Source organism: Taudactylus pleione, unplaced genomic scaffold, assembly GCF_031769625.1.
Source record: "Taudactylus pleione unplaced genomic scaffold, aTauple2 ptg000225l, whole genome shotgun sequence".
Classification (NCBI taxonomy): Eukaryota; Metazoa; Chordata; class Amphibia; order Anura; family Myobatrachidae; genus Taudactylus; species Taudactylus pleione.
Window position 1 is genome coordinate 4,551,333 of NW_028284627.1, and position 27,817 is coordinate 4,579,149.

The window sequence follows — 27,817 nt, forward strand, 5'->3', positions numbered from 1 at the left end:
TGTACACAGTCGCTCAGCAGCTCACACAGGAGGCCATACAGTGGGCGTCTCGGTCCTAGCACTCTCGGACGCACGGATTTACACAAGGGGGGGGGATCTCTGTAGCTGTATTTGCATATAGTTGCAGACGGGCGACCACCAATAGATACAGCCGCAATCTACCTATGAATCAGGCCCAGATGGGCAGGAGAGACGCAGAGACCCAGACACAGAGGGACAGGAGAGGGAGAGGAGGGACAGGAGAGAGAGGGAGGGAAAGAGCAAAATAGAGGAAGGGGGAAGAGAAAAAAAACGTGGGAGTAAGAGGGGGAAGGGTGTCAAAAGTAGAGAGGGAGACGGGGATAACAGCTGCTGTAGTATTATATAGCCGTATATACGTGTATGTATTATGTGCCAGCGGGAAGCAGCAGAGGCTGAGGAATGGATCCGGTGTCTGGGGCTGCTAGTGGAGTCTGCAGAGCTGTAACGGGCACAGTAATGACATCACAGTCAGTGTATGTAGCGGAGTATATAATGTATAACCACGGTGCTGCGGCTGCTGTATTATCCTCATCACACACCGAGGGGCGGCCGCTCCTCCTGACTGACTGAGGCCGGACACGCAGTTCCCGTCACGCCTACTCCGGTTTCGTTTCTCTGCTGAGTGTGAGCCGGAAATGGCGTTGGGTGCAGGTGAGACAAGTGAATGAGATGTGGGTGAGTCACCGTGAGTGAGCTGCTGTAGGGAGCAGGGGTCGGGTCAGGTGAGCTGTAGGGAGTCAGGTAAGTGAACTGCTGTAGGGAGCAGGGGGTCAGATTAGGAGCTGTAGGGAGCAGGGGTTGGGTCAGGTGAGCTGTAGGGAGCAGGGGATCAGATTAGTGAGCTGTAGGGAGCAGGGGGTTAGATTAGGGAGCAGGCGGTCAGATTAGTGAGCTGTAGGGAGCAGGGGGTCAGATTAGTGAGCTGTAGGGAGCAGGGGGTCAGATTAGTGAGCTGTAGGGAGCAGGGTCAGAAGGACGTTCAGGTTTCTTGTCTGTACAGTAGGTGCTGGGCTTCCCGAGTACACAGCATAACAGCAGCTCTATGTAAGTAAACAGAGTCGCTGCTCTGCCCCGAATCGCCCTGTCGCTGCTCTGCCCTGTTCCACTGCTCTGCCCCATTTTGCCCTGTCGCTGCTCTGCCCCGTTTCGCTGTGTCAGACTGTTTTTGTGCTCATTTTGTGACCAGAACCAGAAACCAACAAGGCGGTGCAGACAGGAGCCTATGGCCTGATGTTCCTAGTGGACCCAGTGCACACGCCTGATGCCAACAGGATAGGCTCAAGGCCCGTTCCAGCGGAGCGCCCAAACAAGGGTGCCCCCCCCCCTTAGAGGGTGCAGTGAGACAGCTGGGACCACAACCCACCACACTGCATCCCCGTAGCCTGGCCTGGGCAGTTCGGGGCTCTTCCAGGTGACTCAGGAGTAGATGAGAGAATCTTATGCCCCCCAGCGTTAGCTCATTTATTTTAACTTGTGACAGGTGCTTTCTTGGGTATTTTATGGTTGATCTGCATGATGGCTGTCTCACTTTTAAAACGGTTGCTGCTATTTCCAAGTTGGAGAAAGGACCTCTGTGACGTAGACACCACGTGACCGCTGCAGGAGGCTGGACAGCTCCTGCGTTACCATCCACTAGGGCATAGAGGGGGAATAAATATCTGTGACGAGCGCAGCGAGCCACCGTGCCCGAAGCGTGCGAGCGTAGCGAGCCCGTGAGGGGACACTTTTGGTCCCCCGTTACCATCCCCGCCCCTCCCCCTTTCAGGCCGAGTCACGTGGGTGTGACGTCACAGGGCCATCAGCCCTCTATAGTCTAGACTTAACCCTTTTAAAACCCTGTGTGCAGATGACCGTCAAACCAGGAAGCATATCTTAAGTTTATTACTAATATTATAGCAATTGCCATGTTTTAGTTCTAAGTGATAGAGTAGGAACTTGCAGATAATTGGGGTCCCTTGACGGGGGCTGCCATCTTAAATGTTTTGATCAAAATATGAACTAAATCCCCATGCTTTATTCTGGTGAGTGCAGAGCTTCTGGGATTGTTTAAACAACACTGTGGTCACATACCACATGCACCTAGGGGGCATGTATAAGGTAAGTAAATTGTAATCCGGATGGAACGGAGGAGGGGGGACCCAGACATAACAGAACTGATCTTTCACATTTTGTAAGACCTTTCAGAATTGGGTAATCTTGGTTTTTGTTTTTCTTTTAGGCCTCTTTTTGTCCTGAGACTACTCTGTGTTACAGAGTGAAAGTATGACCTTGGAATGGGTGTGAAACGACTAAAAATATAATGGTTGTCCTTAGACTAACTCCCGGAAGTCATCTGGAAGGTGGGCTGATGACGCTCCATTGGCTGTGAAGAACGGTTCACCATGACCGAGATGGTAAACATACAATTTTTGGGGCATTTTTCAATAGTCGTAGGACACAGCTTTACTGACCGTATAGACAACTTCTTTATGCACTTTGGGGGAGAGTTATTATAGTGGCACACATCGTGCCACTATAGCTCATCCCGCTTCGTCTCTTTACCGAGGCAAAGCAGTACCGATGAAATGTAAGAACATCTCGTCTGCCGGAGTGGGGGGGAGTGAGAACACGCTGGAGCCCACAACGCTTCAGCCTAGTGCTGTGTCTCACCTCCCGGCCAGCTCGACTAGGCATGCGCAAGATCTCGCAAGCATCACCAGATCTGACATGCAGTCCGTTCATACATTGCCTAGTATATCAGCGTGCTATCTTGTAGATAGCGCCGATAATGACAGGCGCATGTACATTCAGGGAAGCAGAAACTGCAGCACTTAACATGCACTTAAAATCTGTGAGAGTTTACTGCTAAACTCTCACATTTACTCAACTCGCGCCCTGTTACATTTGGCCCAAGAACCGGGTACTCCCCCCAAACAAGGGTGCCCACCCGTCAGTGTCCTACCCCTATCTATGGAAAGCATAATTTTTCCTTAGTTATTGCTCGGTGATCACAAGACATCATTTCAAAAAAGGGATTTCTTTCAAATGCTGGTCGCCCTGAAAGAATGGAAGCCAGGATTAGGGAGATCTTCCCTCATCTTTTAGATTTAACGTTGTATAGGGGGGTTTATTGTCTGTTGATCACACTGATAACTAGACAATAGCTTCTATGGGGGCGCATAGTTTGAAAGAGAGGATTCCCCTCCTTCAAGCTCCCATCTTTCTATGGCACAAAAATATCCATTATCCTGCGCTATTATGACAAATACAGTTCTTACCACGTCCTATTATAACAAATAATTTGGTCGGCCGCTCCTCTTGGTAGGTCCCAGTCAGTGTTGGACCTAAATCAAATCAATACAAATACTAAAAGGGCGCCACTGATGTGGTGTTATTATTCTATAAGAAAAATACTTTTTTAAATGTTTTTCATTCATAAAATGTATCTTGTATTCATGCTTCTCTCATTAGATGAGGTGATTCTTTGGCTTTTCTTGCTGATATTCCTTATTCCAACCAGATTTTGATCTATTCAATTTTTTCAAAACATTACACAATGTGTCGCCTTTGGCCTTTTGTAGGTACTTTTGGTGGGGATCTATTTCTAGGACCTCCACAGAAAGCTTGAAAGTAGAAGAAAGATTATCCAGTTGGAACAAGGAGACCCAGTGTAAAAGTTAAAGAATTGGTTTACTGACTGAGATTAACATCCGGTTGCATTAACAAATATCATATAAAGAAGTATTTTTCTTATAACAAAATAATACATCAGTCCTTTTGGTATTTGTATTGTGATATCTATGTATACTGTATAGTTTCTGTACAAGAGTGACATCATTGTGCAAAGATGTTCAACACGACTTTTCCTCCTGCCTAGTTGCATACCACGTGTTTGCATTTTGGTACCATTTTGCTGCCTACATTCGTCCGTTACTTGAATTCAATGCAAGTGAACACATTGATTCCCCCCCCCCACCCATCCTGTCCCATCCAAGAACCCCTTGCCAATGCAAGTCTGAAATGCTGTTTGATTTAAGGTGTCACTGGTGTTTAACTCAATATCTGCAGTAGGTCATGTTTTATAACTAATTATAATTTATATTACAGGTTAAGCATGTCCACCCTCCAGAAACAATGGGGGCGACCGCCGAGCCTGAGGAAATGGACATTTCTGAAACGCAGTGGGGCTGGTTCTACTTGGCGGAATGTGGAAAATGGCATATGTTTGAGGTAACTTTTGCTGTTTTTATGAGTGACGCCATTTACTAAGCTGACCGCATTAAGCCCATTTAATGACATGATCACTTTCCAGTGTGGTCACACAGATTTGGCTAATTTGGACTTATCCATTCCATCACCAATTGGCTGGGTCACATGGGTCTGTAAAGGTGCCCACACACATACCGACTTGCTCCCAATCAGCCAATGTACACGATTTCCCCTGAACTCTCCCCAGGCAGTCGTGGTCACGATTTGGAGTTAAAAATGTCCAATCTGACTTAAGATCTATCTTGCAGCCAGTGCATTGTATCCCAGATTGGCTAATCTGCCCTACAGCACGGCAGATCTGAAGATGCGATGTACGACGAGCGGGGACGCGCATCGGCATCGTGATCAAGTGTAGAAACTCACGATTTGGCCATTTTTTACATGATCTGTCGCCACGATTCATCGAAATCAGCCAAATTGGATGAAAAGACGGTATGTGTGTGGGCACCTTTAGTGTGCACGGCACACACAGATCATTAAAGGTCATCTACCGATCTACTAATGTGCATTTGCAAGTGTTGCTAATAATGATCAGATTGATTTTTATTGAATCATTCTGATGGGGCCAGATGTGGCAATGATGGACCAGTATGGTGGTGATACAAGCATATATGCGGCTAGGAATATGAAGCTAACCTGGGATTGCATCCGTTTACCTTGTCATTCTGGGGTTTGCCATTTTTTTTCTAAATATCACTATGGCTTATGTAGTTCTCACTTAACTGTACATTGAGGGTAAAAAAAAGTTAAATACATCCCTAGAAAACGTACTGCTTTGACACATGGACAGCAGATTCGTATTTCAATTCAATCAATGCTTTAAGGTGACCTGATCTAACCCATAACCAAGCACTTTGCAATTACTTATATAATACTTACAGAAGTGCAGTTTTCTTCAATGGAAAAAGTTACTACACCCCTGACTTCAAGAATTTGGATTTGCCCCTTTTGGTAGAAATAACTTTACAAATTTTGAAAGATACGGTAAATCATTTGTGAAGAGTGTTGCCCCAGTTCTTCATGTACAACTGGTGCTAATGTGGTGTTTGGCTATTTCTAGTATGAACAACCGACTGACGCTTGGCTGTTTGGGGCCAAATGTCATAGCCTGCTGGATTTGGAAAATGCGGAGATTTTGACAATTTAGCCACAAGATTTATTGCAGCAAATTTTTTTTTCCAAAGGCAAAGCCATCCTTTTAATTGCTATTAATTCTAAATTTGGAGTTATCTTTTGTGCATAGGCCTCATGTCTGTCCTGTTTTGCCTTTTAGTTACTGCTTCATGCAAACTGCACGCTTGGTTCAGTTGAAGACGTTACAGTTTTCTGTTACATGTTACACAAAGATCTTTGACAGCAAACAATACTAATTGTTTATAGTCCTTTGGCAGTAAAAAACTGCTCCACAAAAATTTAGGGGCTCATGTAGAGTTGGGTACTACGCCAGTTGGTAGAGCGCAAATTGTGTGGAATCACTCTGGTGTATGCGTGGAACAATATGTGATCATATACGCCCATGCAGATATCTAAATTGTTGCCATTACTGCCTGTCTCCAGCGCCTTGTATATGGATGGGTGGAACAGGGGTGTACTGACGTTGGCCAAGTACAGTAAAGATATGTTCTCACAATTGCATGGAGATTGGTAAACAGACGTAAATCTGCTTGTCTAAGACTGATCATTTGCGGGTGTTCATGGGTAGGTGAAAATACATAATGAGGACAGTTGTTGCTGGATGTAGCAAATTGTGCTTGGGTTGGATGTTTGTGAATGCCCCATTGACGCTGATTGGTGCTTCCAGGGGTGAAGGTGGGAGGAGCCGGCAACAGCGCAGGCACAATCTTGGGGTATTTTTTGTGAAAAATACCCTCAGAATTATGGGAGGAGGATTCGCATGGACAGAGCGTTCCCTCAAGCTCTGTCCATGCATGCAATATTTGATACTTTGCGATGTATGCAAAATTGGGTCAATTTATCCCATCCCATCAGGCGGATTGTGATAAATATACTCCTAGGCCTGCTGGTGTTTTTTTGAATATTTGTTTTTGCACGTGTGGAAGAGGTGTTGGCATGGGGAAGGGGGCGTTCGATGAGTGAGAGGAGAGCTGTCCCTGTAAAACAACATGCAGTGCGCTGTAGGAGTTCTGACAGGAAGTGTCTGATCTGATGCGATGCTGCAGAATGGCGCTGACTATCACAACTAAAGGCATGGAGAGGGCAAAGGGGGAGACATGGCGAGGGCAATTTTTTCTATTTCTTTTTTTAAATACTTATGTTATTTTGACCCAACTACTTAAAAAATGGGACTGCTCAGTAATTATTTTGGCTTAGGGGTGCCTTGAAAAAATTATGAAGACCCGAAGGGCGCTTCGAACTGAGAAAGTTTGGGGAACCAAACTTAAAGCGATTGTCGCTTTAAAGATAAGTGCAGACTCGCACCTATGCCTGCCTCTCACATGCTATAACGTAAGCCCCATAGACTTTAGAGTCATGACTTGCAAACATGAACTATTTTACTCTCCAGAGTGACCAAGGTATGTAATGCTGCCCAACCTGTGTGTTTGGGTTTCTGTAATGTGTCTTTCCTACTTGTGGTGTCTTTTAGACAAGTACAACGGCCTACTGCTCAATAAGCAGCCAAGAAATTGAACAACAATACCGAGTGAACCCGCACGGATCGGTGAGCTTTAGAACGATGAAATTCAATTACACGCTAGATTTTATAGGTGAGTATTTACTTAAAGGGTTATTTCTCAAATAGACTTTTCAGAGGATCTGATAGCAGTTGAAATTAAATGGGTTGAAAGTCCTATTGCATTAACTCTGTATAATCTGTACGCTGTTCAGGTAAATGCCCTGTGTGATTTTGTCCTCATTGTTTATCTTACCATGATTCTGATCTGTGACACCAATGACTGTTAATACGATTTATATTTGTGTTGAGAATTGAAAAGAGAACCTGGCTCACTTCTGTAGCTGAGTTTCGAGTGAGCGCTGATATGAGTAACTGTCTCGCACAGCGCTGTTGTGTGCAAAAAGAAATAATGAAATGTTACCATTCAGCTCTGGTAGAGCAGGTACCAGTGACTTCACTGACTCTGTGGGTTCCTTGGAATTGAGTATAGGTCATTATGCAGTCAGTGAGCTGCTGTTTTTAATACTGATCTCCCTCCAGGTATCAGAGATTGCGCCTTGCCATCCCCCAAGCACCTAATCATTTCCATTTGCACCGGCTACAGAGCAGCAGTGAGCTGACAATGCCCCCTAACAATCCCTGCATGAACACACATGTATGCACATAGTTCTCAAATTGGGATTGTCCTGCCTGAATTGGCACAATTGGGAAGTATGCTTTAATAGGGGTCGGGCATGGGAAGTCGACTGGGGAGGTTGTCCCCAGTCATTATGACAACTTCACTAAATCGGGATTCCGAAATGGGGGAAATTTAACTTGTGCAGGAGTTATAACTTTAAACCTGCTAGTAGGCGACATGCTTGATGTTCTATCAAACGCAGGGGTAAAATTCTGTAAGTAGCATTGCACCTATGTCGGCTTGCCAGCGTTGACCTAATGACTGGTGACGACCTGCTGGTAAAGTTTAACACATCACATTTTAGAAGAATTTTTCCTGCATTTGGATGTGCCTTAGTACATCAGGACCTAGAGATGTGTAATGGTGAGAGGTGTGCTTGTCTTTTCGACCCAGCACTGGAACCACGGTGTCATTGCTGCAAATCCATCCCCTGTGCTCCTCAAATAAACGCAACATTTACCTGTTTTTTTTTTTTTTTTCTTCCAACATTGGAAGGGTATCATGGCATTAGCAGAGACCTTTGTGCCTGCTGTAACTGTAAATCTATTTCCCTTTTGTTGTAGATTACAGGACTTGCCTAGTATGAGACGAACCAGTTCTAGTCACATGGATATCACTTTGTAGCCTAACTGAATGGTCTGAGGCGTAATTGGTCAGTACTCAGGTTGCCTCACATAAGCAAAGTTCAGAGCGAGAATGTCACCGGAATTGCAGGCTATACAGGGTTATAAGGAAGAGTAAATGCGCCTGGCATATCGTTTACTCCACTTAGGCTGGGGCAGGTGCGCCGTAATGACGAGTACCAAACTAAGCCTTCGGCTAGGGGGCAGGTGCACCTCTGAAGATGCATACAATTCTGCATACAAATCTTGAGGTGTTGCTTCAAAATTGGGCTTTCAGTCATTTATTCCTTAGTTTGATCAGTACTGCTTATCTACATATCTCTAGTTAATCGAATAGTTGCTACAATGGCATTTTAAGGGGCATCATGAGTTTCTTCCTGTAAAGCTGAAGTATTTTATAGTGTGGACACATGCCTACAACTAATCTACAAAAACCTGCCGTCTCATCGGCACACTTTGGCCGCGGGTCCAACGCTAATATAGAAGCCGTGGCTGTAGTGATCTGTGCAACAGGATGCTGGCTGTCATATGTGGTTCCTCTTGCAAAGGAAAGTACCACAGTCAATATAGTGCCGAGGGATGTGCCGGAATGTTAAGGCCCAAGAATTTTAGAGTTGTCCTGGCCCATTTAAATGGAAAAGAATCTTTCCAATTTTTTGTGGCGTCCGAGTGTAGGGCCAAGGCCTCTGTTTTGTTATAATTTATTAAAAAAAAACAGAGATTGTATGAAACTCTTTCAAAATATGAAGAAGTTTAGGTATAGCAGAATGTGGGTTCTCAAAATACAGCAATAAGTCATCTGAATACGCGGAGACTTTCAAGGTGTTATGTCCGATATTTATTCCCTGCCATTGTTGACATAACAAAAAGGTGCGGATGAGAGGGTCTATAGCCAGGTTAAATAATAAAGGGGATAGGGGACATCCCTGTCGGGTGCCCCTATGTAATCTAAGGGATGGAGTATTCAAGCCGTTAACTGTTAGGAATGCTATAGGGGTGTGGTATATTGTTTTAAATATCGTGATAAATTCAGGGCCAAAATTTTGTAACTGGAAGATACGCAATAGGTGAGACCACGACACACTATCAAAGGCCTTGTCAGCGTCGCAGCTGACAAGGAGTGTTTGATTATTATTACTCATTTGGTGAGATTTAGTTAGTCCTGTAATCAAATGTCTTACGTTGATCACAGAGTGTCTTTCTTTCATGAATCCAGTTTGTGCGGTGTGTATGAGATGTGGCAATACTAATTGTAAACGTTGGGCAGTAATACCAGTGAGGATTATAAAATCTTGATTGAGTAGGGATATTGGCCTATATGATTGGGTCAATGTAGGGTCTTTCTCAGGTTTCAAGAGAAGGATAATTCGGGCCTGATTCAAATCTGGTAGTGTTGTGTCTCCCTTCAATATTGAATTAAATAAGGAAACTAAGTGAGGAGTCACATGGGGATTTAGTAATTTGTAGTACTCGGCCCTAAGGCCATCTGGGCCGGGTGTCTTTCCATTGGCCAGGGATTTGATAGTTAGGGAAACCTCCGGTTCCGAAACAGGGGTTGTTGGAGATTCACGGGCCTCTTCAGAGAGGGATGGTAAATTAGCTTCTTTCAAAAAATTCATCCCTAAAACAGGATTGTCATCCTGTGCTGAGTATAAATCTGTGTAGTATTGTAGGAAAGAGGCCGCAATGTCTCCATTTTTATGTGATGATCCTAGGGGGCTTTTAAGAGAAATAATGGGAGAAGATGATGTTTTCTGACTTCTCACTATATTAGCCAGCAGCTTGCCCGCTTTATTTCCCCAACGGAAATAGCGATGTTTCTGGAAATCTAGATAATATTGGGCTCTTTCAGTGCACAATGTGTCGTATAAATTTTTGTTATTCAAGTAGCTCTGTCGTGTCTACGTGTTGTTATTCTGTAGCATAATAGCATACGATTGTGATAGGGCTTTACTCAATTCCTTGAAACGTGTGTTAAGTTTACGGCGTTTATGGGAAACATATCCCATGATATGCCCTCTCACCACTGGTTTAGATGCGGCCCAGAACAATGATATGTTGTCAATATGAGAAGCATTATCATTATTATAATTAAGGAATTGTTGTTCTAGGTATTTTTTTAAATCTGGAGAGGTGAATGAGTATGAGGGGAATCTCCAATTGAAGGAAGATGTTTTGGGGGTAGATCATTGTAATGTAAACCATGTAGGCGCATGGTCGGAGATGACTGTTTTCGATATGTGAAGTTTGAATCCTAGTAATTAATGAGCTTGAGACCAGCCAGAAGTCCAATCGAGCTGAGGAGTGGTGGGGGTGCGAATAGAACGTGTAATCACACAGCTACACCACCCTATACCCCGATATGAGCAGCAAGTAGAGGAGGCTGTGAAGGGAGGTAAGCGCTGGATGCAGCAGCCTATCCAGGTCCCAAAATGGCAGCCGCGGGTGATGTGGGGCCAGATGTCCCGCTTATACCTCTGGTCTAGTGAGTACCCGGGTGGATGCTGCTGGAGGCGGGGAGGGGTGGAAATGTGCCCGGCCGCTATCCAAGATGGCGGCCGCGGGCAGTGCCGCTTTTCCGATGCGGCTGTACTTCGGTGCTGTGAGGCAGTGCGGGGGGCCCGGGGCGTGCGCTGCTCTTACCCGCTTCATCCCAGAGACCTCAGGGTGGCTTTAGGTGGTCCAGCGAGCCCCTCCGGCGGCGTTATATTGCGGCTAGATGGAGCCATTTTGGGAGCCCATTAAAAGTGCGGCCAGATCGTTTGGTCCGCCCACCGGAAGTCCCCCTATTTTTTTAAAAAACTTTTTTTGACACAGTTATTTTTAAAATGTCATTCCCAGGGGTGCAGGCTTTTTTTTTTTTTTTAAGCCTGCACCCCTAAACCCCAATTCTGCACTTTTTTTCGCCACCTATTCAGTGGTGAAAACTTATCCCCGTTTTTTTTCAAAGACTTTTTGAACCTGCGAAAAGTCTTTGGAATTGAATACGGGGATAATTGAAATCAGCGAAAATTACGTCATCAGCGATAATTTATAGCCGATTCCGAAATTTTCGCTCCAAATTGAATACCCCTGTTTAGACTCCGAAGTGTCAGACATACAAAAATGCACAGGAAGCCCACAAACATAATTACATTTGGAGCAGCAAAGCCAGGGGTGGAGCCGGACCTAGTAGTGGATAGGGCAAACTGAGGTGATGCGGCATATGCCAGTTCCCTTTACTAGTATATAATGTGTGTGTGTGTGTGATGTCATACGTGTAGACTCATGACATGCTCTGCTTTCTAACTCCTATAAAAGTCTGATGTGTCAAGTTAATGTGACTGAGAGACGCTCATCTCTATTAAGAATAGCGGGTTTCTGTCACAGTATTTGGAGAAACAGACATTTTCATTAAAATGGTTTAAAAAAAGTAAAACAATATATTTTGTCACTTTTCCTAGTAATACAATTTTCTGTTATACTTTTTTGTTTTTGAAATCCTTGTGCGGAGTTGTTTCCTTCTTCTGTTCTCTGTATTCATCTTCTTTCTTTCCTTTTTTCCTGGTACAGAAATGAACCAAACCAATTTATGCACAGGAAAAAAACGACCTGTAAAACGAGCCCCTTTTTCCATTTCTGCGTTCAGGTAATCAGACATGTTGCCGTTCTAATAGTAACATTATAGATACCTTTTCATAGTACTATGGTAGATCTGTTGATTATTAATTAGTTTACTGCACTTATATTAGTTGCACAAGTATAGCAAATTCAGTTTGGAAACTATCAATGTTTCTTCTTCAGCGTCCATAGGGCTCCACAGACAATGGGGTATATGTGCTGGCTAGGAGGACTGGACATCGACAGTTAAAGCTTTTCTGTCCAGGAAGCTCCAATTCACTCAGCAGTGCAAACATTGGGGTCCATGGTATCCACCTTCGACATGGTGGAGTTCTCTCTGTTACACTCCAAGCCCCTACAACACCTAATCATCTCCAAATGGAATGGGCTGGCCCATCTGATCAGGTCCCAGACGATAGTCCTCTCTCCGGAAGTTTGTCTATCCCTCTCCTGGTGTTTAGACATTACACCTAAACAAGGGTCGCCCCTTCTGGATCCCAGATTGGGTGCTCCTCACCACTGATGCAAGCCTCCATGGGTGTGGCGCAGTGACCGGTCAGCACTCTTTCCAGGGTCGTTGGACTCCCACCAAGGGGGTCCTACCAATCAATGTCCTCGAGCTCCAAGCCATCTACAGAGCTCTTACTCAGGCACAGGACATTCTTCAGGGCAGGGCAGTACAAGTACAGTCCGACAACGCCACAGTGGTGGCCTACCTCAATCACCAGGGAGGCACTCGAACAGCATCTCCCGGCCATCCCCGCGGTGTTCATTCCGGGGATTCTCAATTGGGAAGCGTATTTCCTCATCCGTCACAGCGTGCACGCCTGAGAGTGGTCTCTTTCAGATCCTGGTGGACAAAGTGGACCTACCGGTTGTAGACCTCATGGCCTCACGACACAACCACAAGCTCCCAGTGTACGGGTCCAGGACAAGGGACCCCAAAGCAGCCTTTGTGGACGCCTTGTCAGTGAAGTGGCCCTTCCATTTGGCATACCTCTTCCCTCCATTCTCCCTTCTTCCTCGGGTCCTCCGGAAATTCAAGCAAGTGCGGGCACAGTTCTGTTTGTAGCTCCGGCTTGACCCAGACGCCATTGGTACTCAGACCTTCAAAGTCTCTCTATAAGACGCTCCTCTCCAACTTCCTTTACGGCCGGACCTGTTGTCTCAGGGTCCCTGTCTACATCCAGACCTAGCCCGTCTGTCTTTGACGGCATGGCTCTTGAGACATCCCCCCCTAAGGTCCAAAGGGCTTTCTCACTCCGTGGTCCAGACCATGCTCAGAGCGCGTAAGCATGCCTCCGCCCATATCTATTACCGGGTGTGGCATGCATACTTCCAGTGGTGTGCTACCAGAAGCTACGACCCCCAGGGCTTTCGGTTTCTCTGATCCTTTCCTTCCTTCAAGCTGGATTGGATCTCTGACTCCACCTGGCCTCTCTGAAAGTGCACGTCTCTGCTCTGTCCATCTGGTTCCAATGCCACTGCCAGATGTTCACCCCTTCCTTTAGGGTGTCTTCCGTATACAACTTCCCTTCGTCCCTCCTGTGGCTCCGTGGGATTTGTCAGTGGTTCTCCATGCACTTCAGGGACCTCTGTTTGAACCTGTGTCCTATATGGATTCCACAAGAAGGGCTGGCCAGCTAACAAATAGACTCTGGCCAGATGGCTTTACATGACTATTTCACAGGCTTACACACAGGCTGGCCTTCCTGTGCTGGATACCGTATCTGCTAATTCTACTCGCTCTGTGGGTCCTTCTTGGGCAGACCGCCGTGGCACGTCGTATGAACAACTTTGCAAGGCGGCCATATGGTCTTCTGTCCATACCTTTTTATTAGGTTCTATGCTTTGATACCTTTGCCTCTCAGGATGCATCCTTTGGGCGTCGGATTCTTCTCTCTGCTCAGGAGCGTCCCCGCTCTTGAACAACTGCTGTGGGACATCCCCCCATTGTCTCCCCTGTGGAGCCCTATGGACCCTGAAGAATCAAAGGAGAGTTATGATAGACTTACCTTTTGTTAACTCTGTCTTCGAAGTCCATAGGGTCCACAGGGCGCCCGCCCTTATGCTCCTGGCTTCTATGGGTTTCTTATCTTGGTCACCAGTTTCCTTCTCTATTGTGTGAGTGATTTTTAAATTTTTTTTTTTTAAGTGTACCAGTCTTCCTTTTCTCCTATCTTGCTCCTGCCTTGGGCTTGTTGACAAAACTGAATTGCCTCAGGCTGTGGGCAGCATATAGGGGGAAAGAACCGGAGCATCCTGGGACAGAAAAGCTTTAACTGTTGGTGTCCAGTCCTCCTAACCACCACCTACTGTATACCCCATTATTTCACCTGTGGACCCTATGGACTTCGAAGAAAGAGAGTTAACAAAGGTAAATCTACCATAACTCTCCTCCTACTCCTCCTCCTTATACCTGTCAATCATTCTGCGTAAGAGGGACCGCAATAACCGTCTGTATTATGCTACATTTACAGTGAGTGATTTTCCTGGAATCTATTTCTGCAGAATTCACATGCTTAATTTTTTTGTATTACCATTTATTAGTATACATACAGAGTATATTGTCTAGTTTATGTGTATATTTTTTATCTGTTCTAGTTATATCTGCGACAATGGATCCATTCCCTTACCAGCCCACTGGGAGCATGTGAATGATGCAGAACCGTATCAGGTAGGAGTTATGACTGCCCTCATGTACAGTAGATGGTCTTGTGGTGATGTGTTACCAGGTGATCACAATATCTTGTTTTTGCTTTTGTCAGCTCATTCCTTTGGTGAAGTACTCTAATGAGTATAACGAAGTAACCAATCTCTTTGGAGAATCCATGGATAAGAATCGCATTACAAATATTCTGAGGATACAAAATCTAGACCTGTGGGAATTTTACTGCAGGTGAGCTCCGCTGTTTTACCTTGTGCCAAGTCTTCTGATGTCCTGAGGGTAACTGGAGTCGTAGTCAGAGGTGGTGTTTAGGTAGTAAGAGAGGGCATCGGCACTTGCCTACTACTTGACCTTGCTCTGGGACCAAGAGTTGCTTTGGTTCTATTCAAGTTATTGTATCATTGTTCTATGCGTGTTTGTTTTTGCATTTGTAGTAGTTTAATTTGAAACTACATTGTGCTGTATTACAGTGGTCACCTAGGGTGACTTTTTGTTTTAAACCCAGTCCAAGCCAAGATACATTAATGTGTTTTGATACACCCTTTTGTGTTATTGGTTATCAAGGGGAGTTCTCTACTGATTCACAAGCTATAATAACTAATAACGCACAAATGTTGGTGGCTTCCTAGACGGACGTCCCAAGGTTATACAATGACTATAGAATACATGGCCTGATTCAGAGTTGTACGCTATTGCGCGGCCGATGTGTCTTTGTACACAGAGGCCGTGCAATAATATCCTAAAGCCGCAGGAGGCATTTTGTGTATATAGAAAACTCCTGCTGGATTCTGTGATCTGCTGCTGCATCCGAGGACGCTGCCATCAGATCACTTGCGTGATCACTGGACATCTGAGTAACCTGAGGGTTACACAGGATGGGCGTGAAATTCACGCAACCGGGGGCCCGTGAAGCTGATTCGGAAGTCGCAGATTCTAGCATCGCCACTCCCCTGGTTTGTGAAAGCCATCCCTGTTGCCGTTACCAAACTGCCACAGCATACACTGCTACCATCATCGCAGACACTGGTCGGCACATGCGCCGTACAGATCCTGACATGCGCAGATAGACAACCATAAATTGAAGTTGTACCCAAACCATCGCATAGCACAACTAGAAGAGTTGTTTAACGCGCAAGGAAGATGTATCTGGACACACCTGTACTTAATTAGAATCTATCTAATCAAAACGAACAATAATTGTTCCTGTTTAACAGATCCCCAATGGATTTTTATTACCAATATTGGATAGAAATGATTTTATGATCTCGTGCTATTTTGTAGGAAAAAAGCTCAGCTGAAAAAGAAGAAAGGCCTGGCACACATTGCAGAGGAATTGCTGTTTCATGGCACAAGTAATGAATTTGTGAACGCAATATGTATTCATAACTTTGACTGGAGAATTAATGGGATACATGGCGCTGTGTATGGTAAAGGTAAGCGGTCCCTGCTGTGTTCTGTTCTATTTAGTACAACTTTTTGGTTCACAAAAGCTGAGACTGTATGACTGGTGCCAGTTAGTATAATAGGAAATAGATCATCTTCAAGTATTAGTGGGCACCTTTACTCTGAGTTTTAAACCCTCTGTTTGTTTGTTTCTACTGAAAATATCTGGTTTGAAGGACACGTATCGCTGTATAAATCACGCTCTTCCGTAACGGTCAGTGATAGAGCCAGGAGAGTGTTTTCCATGTGCCAGCCAAGTTTGGTTACACGCGCCACCTTTGTTTTGCAATCTATGGATGATGTTTCATCACATTGCATTAAAGCTTTTTGTTACATCGGTCAAAGTTCACCTAAAAGGTGAGAATGGATCCTATTAAAAAGTACAGAACACAGCCTGGCATACACCAACCACCCTGAGTAGAAATATCTGGTCCCATTGAATTGACCAAACATTCAGAGCTGCAATGAACAAACTGCTGCTCTTCCCATAATTACTCTGTAGCAATATGTATTGGTTATCTAGTGCTGCAGGCAAGTCTGTTAAATTTAACAGTAAACCTTATTTACCACCAGCTATTTATAAAGCGCACACATATTCTGCAGCGCTTTGCAGAGAATATTTCAATTATACCTCTTTTACACTGACCTAAAAATCCCGGGTTGATGCACATAAACCTGGGTTTTTTCATCTGTGTAAATGGATCCACCCAGGTCCAGGGACCCGGGGGATCCAACTCTGGTACTTTGCAGGGTTGGCCATGGGTTGTTCCCGTGACACCCTGCAGTGTAAACGGCGCAATCTGGGTCACGATGACCCGGATCATGCTGCATGCCGCCCGATTGGCCGGTTTCAGTGGCGCTTGGGGATGACGACATCTCCAAGTGTCCACTGCAATGCCAGAAGAGCCGGGTCACTGCAGACCCGGCTGCGACTCAGGAATATCTTGGGTCGGGGCCACAGTATGAAAGGGGTAAGTTCCATGGTCTGATCCAGATTGGAACCTTGTTCCAACCCCGGGTCAGATCCAGAACTTTGGTATAAAAGTGGTATTGGTCACATAAGTCCCTGCCCCAGTGGAGCTTACAATCTATATTCCTTATCACACGCACACACTTACAATCCATATTCCCTAATGCACACGTACACACGTTATTTTTTTGTCAGAAGCCAATAAACCTACCAGCATGTTTTTTTGGATTGTGGGAAGATACCCACACAAACATGGGGAGAACATACCGACTCCACACAAATTATATAGGGCCTTGGTGGCAATTGATCCTACAGCCAAAGCACAAGGGCGCAGTCTCACTATAGTTTTCTACGTTTTGTAAATGATCCGTAATACATTTAATTTTTACATTTAAAGCAGAGGTTCCCAAATGCGGCCCTCAAGGCTCCCCAACAGTTCAGGTTTTAGAGAGATCCATGGTTGAGCACAGGTGACTTAATTAGTACTTCAGTGAATTTGATTGAACTAGCCATGCTCAACCATGGATACCTCTAAAACCTGAACTGTTGGGGAGCCTTATGGACCACGTTTGGGAACCTCTGATTTAAAGTGTTCATGTCACACAGTTACAACAGTCATTTTGTAGGCTCAGCCACTATTAATGCACATGCAGCCTATCTGTTTACTAGGAACTGATGGCCTAAAGCACATCATGACCCACCAGCTCCTAGACCATTGGTAGGTTGTGTTCTCATGGGTTTTTACTTTTGATTAAAGAATAGCTACCCCCTTGACATCGAATTGAAATCTCTTGGCCTTTGTCCTCCTTTCTCTAACCAGTCCCCCAAGTCTCTGCTGAGACAATTTACTGTTTAGCAAGTGTGCAAATCTCTGACTGTTGACAAGCTACAACATTCATGTCCCTTTGGCCCCTATAATTAGTTGCACTGTAGCAAGCTGCCTACCCTGGCTAATTACTGCTGCAGCAGTAGATCAGTCGGACCTGGCCACTTGTGCTTTGTACCTGCATTATACTTGTCCATCTAATATTACTAAGACTCACCTGCAATTGTAAAAATTAAGTTATCTGGCAATTCATCAAGAAGGTAAAGCAGGAAATATCACAGATATCTCCTGCTTACCTTCCTCTTTCGGAATGTCCCCATACATTAGTATGGGGACAGTATTCATTTATCTCTGAAAACATAATTTTCTACTTCAGGGTCCATAGGGTATCCACAGGATACCTTGGGGTATAGGTGTGACGTCAGTCGCAGGGCACCAAAGAGTTAAGCTTTCAGCCTCCCAGGATGCACTAGGTCCCCCTCCTATACCCCGCCCCCGGGCCAAGGCACCTCAGTTTAGTTTGGTGCCCGGCCGGAGTCGGGTGCACCTGTTGGAGTGGGGGCTAGAAGAGCCCCTGAAGCTTATTCTTCATGCAGCTGTGGCTGCACATCTGGATGAACAGCATGGACAGTCAGTCCTGACGTCCATGCTGTCTTCCCTACACCCCGCCGGTACCAGAACGCCGGTACTGATCCGGGGATGCTGGTGGGCGTCTGGGGTCACAGCTAGCGGTGACCCCAGATGCTCCGGACCATGGCCGGATTCAAGGGGGACAGAGGTAAGCAGCGGGGTCCCGCGGTGGGTCCCCGCTGATCACATGGTCCTAAGTCCCCAGGCAGGGGGCTCCCTGGGGACTGGCTGCAGCGTGGAGCCAGGCGACCAACCTGCGCTTCCACTACCCCCTGGGACAGCGGACCGCAGCAGAGCGGTAGCGCTGCGGCGTCCCAGGAGTTAAATGCATGCCAGGGGAGCGCGCCTTCCCTGTCTCACAGCCGGCGCCTCCCCCGCTGCACACAGCCCTCTCTGCATGCTGCCGACTGGTCCTGTGGCAGCGCTCCTCCCCCAGGCCAGCCTCCTCTCTGCTCCTCGGCGGCCATCTTCTCCGGAACGCATGGTGAACGCTGCTGGAAGCGCTGGACGGAAGCATCGTGGTCTGGGTCCCCCCGCATACCTCTCCTCCGCTGTGGTCAGGTCTGTGTATGCAGCGCTGTGTCCTACCAGGCCCTGTGTCTGTGTAGTTGAGTGATCAGTGCTGTTAGTGCAGGAATTGTTATTTTTCTGCATTGTATGTGACTGTGCTAGCGCTGCTGCCTGTAATCTTTTCTTCTCTAAACTGTCAGCTTTATTACTGTCCCTGTTCTTTCTGCTAAAGCCCTTGCGGTGCGGTGCTGCAGGGTGGTCTCTCGCCTATTTAATACTTAATTGGTGAGAGAGGTCACATACGTGGTGCCATCATGTCTGAAAGTGATTTTCCCCTCCGGCTACAGTGTACCACGTGCAAAGTACCGTTAGCGGAGGGGGAGGGTAGCGCGGAGGGCCTTTGCCGGCAGTGTTTGTCCATGGCGCGGCCTATTACGGTTACAGCACCGGTACAGGAGCCGCCCTGGGCTTGTTTCGCTCAGGCGTTAACAGCTTTAGTGGGCCAGTTAGCTCCGCAGCCCGCGTTTACTCCGATGGGTTTGTCCCAGCAGTCTGTGGTGTCGTCACCCATGCAGGGGTTCCCACGACAATTGGTGGTACCCCACAGTCTCCCTATTTCCCCGCTCCCGGGTTCTCAGGAGCCAGCGTGGGTTAACTCCCTGACGAGTTCTGTACAGCACTTGTCGGATGTGTTGCAAGGGGAGTCTGTGATGCGGTCTCATAAAAGGCCGGTGGCGTCTCTGTCCGCTCCTTATGAGGATGACGAAGGGACGTCTGATGATGGGGAGATTCTAGATCCTTACGATCAGGAACCTCTCCATACTAAGGACGCTGATGCTAAGTCCAAAGTATATATTCCTGGACTTATTCGGGCGGTCCGCACAGCCTTGGTGATTGAGGACGAAGTTCCCCCAGCGGCTAAATCTAAGTATGCCTTTTTCAAAGATGTGAAGGGCGATGCCACAGTCTTTCCTCTTTCGGGTCAGTTGGTGGACCATTTAGAGGAGGCGTGGAAACAACCTGGCAAAAGATACCAGCCGCAGAGACGCCTGGCGGTGGCTTATCCATTCGCAGATAATTATTTTGCGAAGTGGGAATCCCCTCCACAGGTGGATTCTCACGTGACCCGTCTTGTCCGTAGTGCCACATTGCCGATGCCATCCATGTCCTCCCTTAAGGATGCTACGGACCGCAAGGTAGAAATCTGCCTGAAGTCCGCTTATTCCCTTGCAGGGGGGGCAGCACGGCCGGCTATGGCCATTTGCTGGGTTGCCAGAGCGATGGAGCGCTGGGCGGATTCATTAGAGGCTTCTTTTGAATCCGACTGTCCGGCCGATCAGGCGGAGTTGATTGGCAATCTCCGTGATTCGGCCACCTACATCAACGAGGCGGCTCTAGACATTAGTACTCTGGTGTCTAGAATTTCTTCAGCAGCGGTAGCTGCTCGTCGCACCTTGTGGCTGCGATCCTGGAAGGCGGACGCAGATTCCAAGAAAGGTCTGGAAGCGTTGCCGTTTACCGGAGAAGTTCTCTTCGGTCCGGATCTGGATAAGATTGTGGCCACGCTGGCGGCAGCCAAATCTGCCTGTCTCCCGTCGGCCGCTGCTCCTTCTGGTTCGGGACCATCGTCCTTTCGGTCATCTAGGGCCCAGGGCAGGCCCAAACCACAGTCGTTTCCTCGACAGGCTGGCCCTAAGAAATCGGTCAAGCCCCGGAAGCAGGCATGGAGTACCAGACGTCCGGCCCCCAAGCCAGATGGCAAGCCTGCGGCCTGACGGTCCGGGCCTCCCTTTGGGGGATCCCAGGGTGGGAGGCCGCCTGCTACAGTTCGCCCAGTGTTGGTCGACCACTACGACAGACACTTGGGTTCTGGAGGTGGTTTCCCACGGATACGCCCTCTCCTTCCGGCACAGACCCCCGGCTCGCTTCTTCACCACGGGTCTCCCATCAGACCGGAACAAGGCTACGGAGCTGCGGAAGGTATTGCACACTATGCTCCAGGCTGGAGTTATAGTGGCGGTTCCATTCTCCCAGAGGGGCCAGGGTTTCTATTCAAATCTATTTTTGGTACAGAAACCCAATGGGTCATATCGTCCGATTCTCAACCTCAAAGCACTCAACAAGTCTTTGCGGGTCCCGAAGTTTCGGATGGAGACCCTACGGTCCATCATTCTGGCGCTGGAACCTGGGGACTACTTGGTGTCATTGGACATACAGGACGCTTACCTGCATGTCCCTATTCTTTGGCGCCATCAACAGTTCCTCAGGTTTGCAATCAGCAGCGACCACTTCCAGTTTCGGGCGTTACCTTTTGGCCTGGCAACAGCACCACGTGTTTTCACCAAGGTGATGGCGGTCATGGCGGCTTCTCTGCGGCTGCAGGGAGTCCGCATGTTGCCGTATTTGGACGACCTGTTATTGGTGGCAGGATCTCCAGAGCTCCTGTTACGCCACTTGGACCTGACCATTGCACTGCTGCAACGGCACGGCTGGCTAATCAACTGGCAGAAGTCCACTCTAATCCCGTCTCGGAGGATTCTGCATCTTGGAGCCTTATTGGACTCGGGACAGCAAAGGATCTTCGTGACGGAGGACAAGATCTCTGCTTTACAGTCAAGGGTGCGCAGTTGTCTGCACAGCCGCCGGGTGTCCTTACACTCGGCGATGAGGTTACTGGGCTCCATGGTGTCGGTGTTCGACATGGTGGAATACGCCCAGTTTCACTCCAGACCTCTGCAGCACCTGATCCTGTCCAAGTGGAACGGGCTGACTCAGTCTCTGAAGTCCCAGACGATTGTGCTCACCCAGGAGGTTCGCCTGTCCCTTACGTGGTGGTTACAGACGACCCACCTCAACAAGGGACGTCCGTTCTGGGTTCCAAATTGGGTCCTGTTGACAACGGACGCCAGTCTTCGGGGCTGGGGAGCAGTTTCGGGTCCACACTTGTTCCAGGGCAGGTGGACGCCGACAGAAGCGGAGCTTCCAATAAATATCTTGGAACTCCGTGCGGTCTTCAATGCTCTCCAGCAGGCACAGCGGTTTCTCCAGGGTCGCCCGGTGCAGGTCCAGTCGGACAACGCTACCACCGTGGCCTACATAAACAGGCAAGGAGGAACTCGCAGTCGGGCGGCTCTCGTAGAGGTCTCTCGGATCCTGGTTTGGGCGGAGCGCAATCTTCCGGCCATATCAGCGGTCTTCATCCCGGGAGTGCTCAATTGGGAGGCGGACTTTCTAAGTCGCCAGGACGTTCATCCGGGGGAATGGTCCCTGCACCCGGACGTTTTTCAACTACTGGTGGACAGGTGGGGTCTTCCAGAAATCGACCTCATGGCGTCCCGGCACAACAACAAGTTGCCGGTGTACGGGTCTCGCACAAGAGACGAAGGGGCGTCTCTGGTGGATGCTCTGTCCGTCCGGTGGACGTTCCGGTTCGCATACCTGTTCCCTCCGGTCTCCCTTCTTCCACGGGTAATCCGGAAATTCAAACAGGAAGGAGGGACGCTCCTGTTGATAGCTCCCGCGTGGCCCAGACGGCACTGGTTCTCAGACCTTCAGGGTCTGTCCGTGGACATTCCTCTGCGGTTGCCGCTACGACCGGACCTTCTGTCTCAGGGTCCTTGCCTTCACCCGGACCTGACTCGGCTGTCTTTGACGGCGTGGCTGTTGAGACGGCCATGCTGAGGTCCCGGGGGTTTTCCAGCTCTGTGGTGCGTACCATGTTACGAGCTCGGAAACCGTCTTCCGCGAGGATATACCATCGCGTGTGGCATACGTTCTTCCAGTGGTGTCGACCGAGAGGTTATGCACCGCGGGAGTTTCGTCTGTCTCGGATTCTCGCCTTCCTGCAAGCGGGACTAGATCATGGGCTTCGCCTTGCTTCTTTGAAGGTACAGGTTTCGGCCCTATCTGTCTGGTTTCACCGTAGGATTGCTACAATCCCGGATGTGCGCACCTTTATGCAGGGTGTTCTCCGCATTCAGCCGCCCTTTGTTCCACCTGTGGCGCCTTGGGATTTGGCTGTGGTCCTGAGGGCTCTCCAAGGACCGCCGTTTGAACCACTGGGCTCAGTGGATCTTAAATGGCTAACAGCTAAGACTGTTTTCCTTCTGGCCATTGCTTCGGCCAGACGTGTTTCTGAGTTAGGGGCTCTTTCTTGTAGACCCCCTTTCTTGGTTTTTTATGGGAACAGGGCAGTGCTCCGCACTCGGCCCGAGTTTCTTCCCAAAGTTATTTCCCAGTTTCATATTAACGAGGAAATAGTTGTTCCGGCCTTTAACTCACCGGGTCTTTCCGTGGGTGAGGCCTCTTTGGATGTTGTGCGGGCCTTAAGGACTTATGTTGACCGCACTTCTTCGTTTAGGAAGTCGGACGCTTTGTTTGTCCTCTTTGGCTTCCGTAAAAAGGGTTGGCCTGCTTCAAAGCAAACTTTGGCAGCCTGGATCCGTATGGCTATTTCTGAAGCTTATCTTCATGAAGGCCTACCGGTCCCTCCTTCTCTGAAGGCTCATTCCACTAGGTCTGTGGGTCCTTCGTGGGCAGCTCGACGTGGTGCCTCGGCAGTTCAGATCTGCAAGGCTGCTACGTGGTCTTCTGTCCATACCTTCGTGAGGTATTACAGGTTTGACACCTTCGCCTCTCAGGATGCTTCCTTCGGGCGGCGGATTCTCCTTTCTGCACAGGAGCGTCCCCACCCTTAAAGGATACTGCTTTGGGACATCCCCAAGGTATCCTGTGGATACCCTATGGACCCTGAAGTAGAAAATATGAGATATGGTAAGAACTTACCCTTGTTATCTCTATTTCTACGAAGTCCATAGGGTTCCACAGGACTCCCGCCCTGTCGCACCTGTGCTGCAGATGGGCTTTGCTCTGGTCACCGGTTTTCCGTCTCCCTCTGGTGAGAATGTGATTCTTGTATGTGTCCAGATCTTTGTTCTCTCTCTTCCTTCTCCTCCTCCGGCCTATGGCTTGGTAACTAACTGAGGTGCCTTGGCCCGGGGGCGGGGTATAGGAGGGGGACCTAGTGCATCCTGGGAGGCTGAAAGCTTAACTCTTTGGTGCCCTGCGACTGACGTCACACCTATACCCCAAGGTATCCTGTGGAACCCTATGGACTTCGTAGAAATAGAGATAACAAGGGTAAGTTCTTACCATATCTCATATTTTTTCGGTGCTTGATTTGCGGTAGCATTCACCATCTTCAGATAGCGTTTGCTACCGCTTCCCGCTCCTTCCCTATGGGAAGGGTTCGCGAAGAGGGATCCTTTCGAATCTCTCAGCCCCTGTCCGTCTCCTTCCACCAGACGTTGCGGCTCTGGTGCGCATATGTGACCTGTAGGTCACACATGCGCACTGCTCTCGTGAGCAGTGAAAAGATTCACTGCTCCAAAAGGAGCAGTGAATCCGCTCGCTGGGACAGCTAATTTTCGAATCGGCTGTCTCAGTGCCTGAGCAATGATGAATTGCTCCAGCGTGCGCTGCGAGTCAGTGTGTTAATTATCGGGGTCTGTAACATCTTGAATAGGCCCCTAAGCACCATCATAAAGTGGACATTGTTTATTGCACATTGCGCTATAAAGGAATGGTTCTTTCTGTTCATTTGAATCTGTATATGATTGATTTCTGTGGAAATCTACCACTTCTAAGATCAAGTATGATATTTCTACTGTTGCACAGTTTAAAAAAAAAAAAAAAACCTTTTCTGCCTCCACATTCCAGGCACGTACTTTGCAAAGAACGCATCCTTATCGAGCCAATACTGTAAGAACAGCGGCAAGCACGGGGCCACCCTGAAACTGCACGGAGTTAACACGGACTGCTGTCACTCGCTGAAGATAAAATCCATGTTTCTGGCTAAAGTGCTCGTGGGGGATTACACTACAGGAGATAGCAAATACATTCGACCCCCATCAAAGGACGGCAGCCTCGTTAACCTGTATGACAGTTGTGTGGATAATCCCTTCTGCCCGCTAATTTACGTCATTTTTGACAGCAATCAGACCTATCCAGAATACATAATAAACTTTGAGTGACTTGTTTTACTTCCTTTCTTTTTTTTTTTACATTTTACACAACTATTGAGACTTCGATGTCCATGAAGGAAATGGGACTGAAACCAGGCCCACGAAGGATGATCTATAATTACTAACTTCTGCTGGATTCTTCTAGCTGTTCAAACAGTGAAATAACATACAAGTGTTAATGTTTTTCGGACTATACTAATTTATTATAAAGTTGCACTTGTCAGTAAATAAGTAATGTAGCTTGTGTTCCTGGTTTGATTCTGTGCTTTTCAGTAAGTCCTCTGATCCGCCTGGCAGTGATGGTTATTAATACAGATCTGCTTTCTGCCCTTTATAAGGGCATTAGATAGCGGTCTGATAAACAGGACATGCTGTAGATCACAGAATGACTGTTCCAGGAGGGTGTGGGTAGTCAAGCGTGTGTTACAGTGTTTTGGGGGTTTTGCTTTCTCATGAATATTTATTTAGTCCACAAAATATCTGCCACATTTTATGTTCAATATAAAGGTGAACAGAACCTCAAGCAGAGAAAGAAAATGGAGGGTTATTATCATTGTAATGATCTGAAGGCAGGGCTTATAGTGTTTGTGAATCAACAATGTATAATTTATTTTTTTTTGTATGGAAACTAACTTCTGTTTTATGGGTTATACACTGCATAAAAATCCTTTTTCCCTGCCAACAGAGCTTACATTCTAATTTGCCTACCACAAGGGCCATTTTAATAACAAATCAATTAAATTACCAGTATGTTTTTGGATTGCGGCTAGTACTCTGGTTGGACTTGAGCCCAAGGCCCCAGTACTACAGTTATGGTTTTATAGACTTTAATGTGTTTGCTGCCTGCTCTGGTAATAGGCGGGTAGGTCATCTGGGAAGTGGGGTGAGCCTGTTTTTTTTTGGACATGCAGTAATGGGAGACATATTAGGCAAGAGGAATGTTTCTCATCTTTCATGGAAAATAAAACTACAATAATAATTTGTTAGTCTCTTCCATAATGCCAAAAACCACAAATTGGTTGTATGACTTTTGGCAGGCATGGATAAATAATGAGCAACTAATTTGTCAGCAGAATTGATAATAGATCGTGCCTCCTGCCAATTATTTTATTCTATATAGGACCAGTGTCTGTCTGAACACATCCTTTTATATTCATTGATTTGTTAAATCAAACTCATCAAGATAAGATGGGCAAAAGACTGGGGCTCTGTGTAATTAAAACCATATATTAAAAAAAAATAATAATTATCACATTATTATGTACAGAATAAAAAGAGGTCCTAAGAATAAAACCATCTAGAATTGATACTGATAGCCAACAGAATGACCATTTTCCTAATGTAAAAAGGGGAGGGAGTTATTGGTCTAAATACCGACGCCTAAAGCCCGACACGGGACTTAAGATAGGTGTCGGTATTTCGATGACTACTTTAAGCTCAACGCTGGACCGATCGAGGTAAGTCCGGTGCTTCTTAACTCTTATCCGCGGGGGGACTTAGGGTTAGGTGCCACTGGGGGGGAGTTTTAGGGTTAGGCACCACCAAGGGATGGTAGGGGAGAGAGGGGGAGGTTTAGAATACTCACCAGCCCCAGTTGGGATATCCTCCTTGTCAGGCTTGTGCAGTCGGTATTTCAATCCCATTCCGTAAAGAGCAGACCCCATTCTGGTAGCAAGTATGCAATATAGCTTATAGTGAAAGTAAAGCAATCACTAGATCTTGTGGCAGATATATACATTACAGGCTCCTGTACTGAAGGAGATGGCATAGTCACAGGCATGTGCCAGATGTGTAAAGCAGAACCCAGTTCTAGAATTTATTGTATAACCTATACCCTGTTATTATAGAAAGTATATCAGGCAGACCTAGAATCTGGTGCCTACTAAACAATTTATACCTCTTTACAGTGGTTCAAAAAACAATGCAGACCCCCATTATTGTGTCTATAATAATACAGACCACCTTATTGTTTGGCTAAGAAACAAGGCAGTGCCTTTTCTAGTGACTAGAGAAACGAGGTCCCCCGTCCAAACTCTAGTTATAATGTAGACCTCCCAAATGATACTGTTCTGTATACCCACTGTCTGGGTATCACTCTTATTTCTATGGGAAGCACTGTTTGTACACAGGTCCCAGCTCTCTAATTGGATAACAGTATTGAACAGAGAGCTGTACAGAGGGATTGGCTATGAAATCCCAGCGGCTGAATAGCCGCCAGGGGGAAATACTGATGCTGGAAGCCCGAAGCTGCAGAGTACGACTGGTCAGGTAAGTAGGCTAACCCTACCCTTCTCCCCCCTTACCCTACCTTGGTGATGCCATCCCAATGGCACATCACGTGCATCTCCCCTACATACAATAAAAATGCTATCACCCTCGTGTAGTTTTAATCTCCGATTGACTGCCATGCTATGGGCTTCTTTACTAATTATCGGGTTTCAGACGTGCTGATTATTTCTGATCTCTGCTATTTGAGGCCATAATAAATTCTACATTGCCCGAATGTACTATTCTTTACATGCAGGGACAGGGGCTCCGAAAGGAACCTGTCCTTGCGATGTGTAAAGAGTGAAATTTTCGCAAATGTTATAATTTCACTGGGATGGATATGGGAGACAGGCAGTTGGGATGCCGGCTGTCAAAAGACCGACAGCAGCATCCCGATGCTGAGAATCCCGACAGGGGCTTAGTAAGTATAGTAGCCCTCCCCCCTGCACCCCCTAACCCTCCCTACTTGCATCTTAAGCCTCCCTGTTAGTGCATAAACCTAACCCTCCCCCCTTAGTGCCTAAACCTAACCCTACCCCCTTATTGCCTAAACCTAACCTCCCCCCTCCCGCAGCCTAACCCCCCCGTGGTGCCTAAACCCCCCTGCAGCTACAAGCTAATCCAGCCCACTATACTTACCTTCAGGATGCCGGCGTCGGAATCTCAACTAATA

At 47.2% G+C, this 27,817-nt stretch overlaps 1 protein-coding gene across 3 annotated transcripts; it reads left to right on the plus strand.

The window, feature by feature from the left end:
* Positions 1-337: 337 nt before the first annotated feature.
* PARP11 (poly(ADP-ribose) polymerase family member 11) lies at positions 338-24,894 on the plus strand. 3 transcript variants are annotated; one of them, XM_088478986.1, is made up of 9 exons: positions 338-672; positions 2,240-2,414; positions 4,108-4,230; positions 6,875-6,995; positions 11,759-11,834; positions 14,411-14,483; positions 14,575-14,705; positions 15,756-15,907; positions 24,572-24,894. In XM_088478986.1, exons 2-9 carry the CDS (start codon positions 2,403-2,405, stop codon positions 24,883-24,885), a joined length of 1,002 nt encoding a protein of 333 aa, XP_088335112.1. In that variant the 5' UTR covers positions 338-672; positions 2,240-2,402; the 3' UTR covers positions 24,886-24,894. The 3 variants fall into 3 exon arrangements, with proteins under 3 accessions (XP_088335112.1, XP_088335113.1, XP_088335114.1); XM_088478987.1 differs by lacking the exon at positions 338-672 and adding an exon at positions 695-762; XM_088478988.1 differs by lacking the exon at positions 338-672 and adding an exon at positions 966-1,065.
* The last annotated feature ends 2,923 nt before the right edge of the window (positions 24,895-27,817 follow it).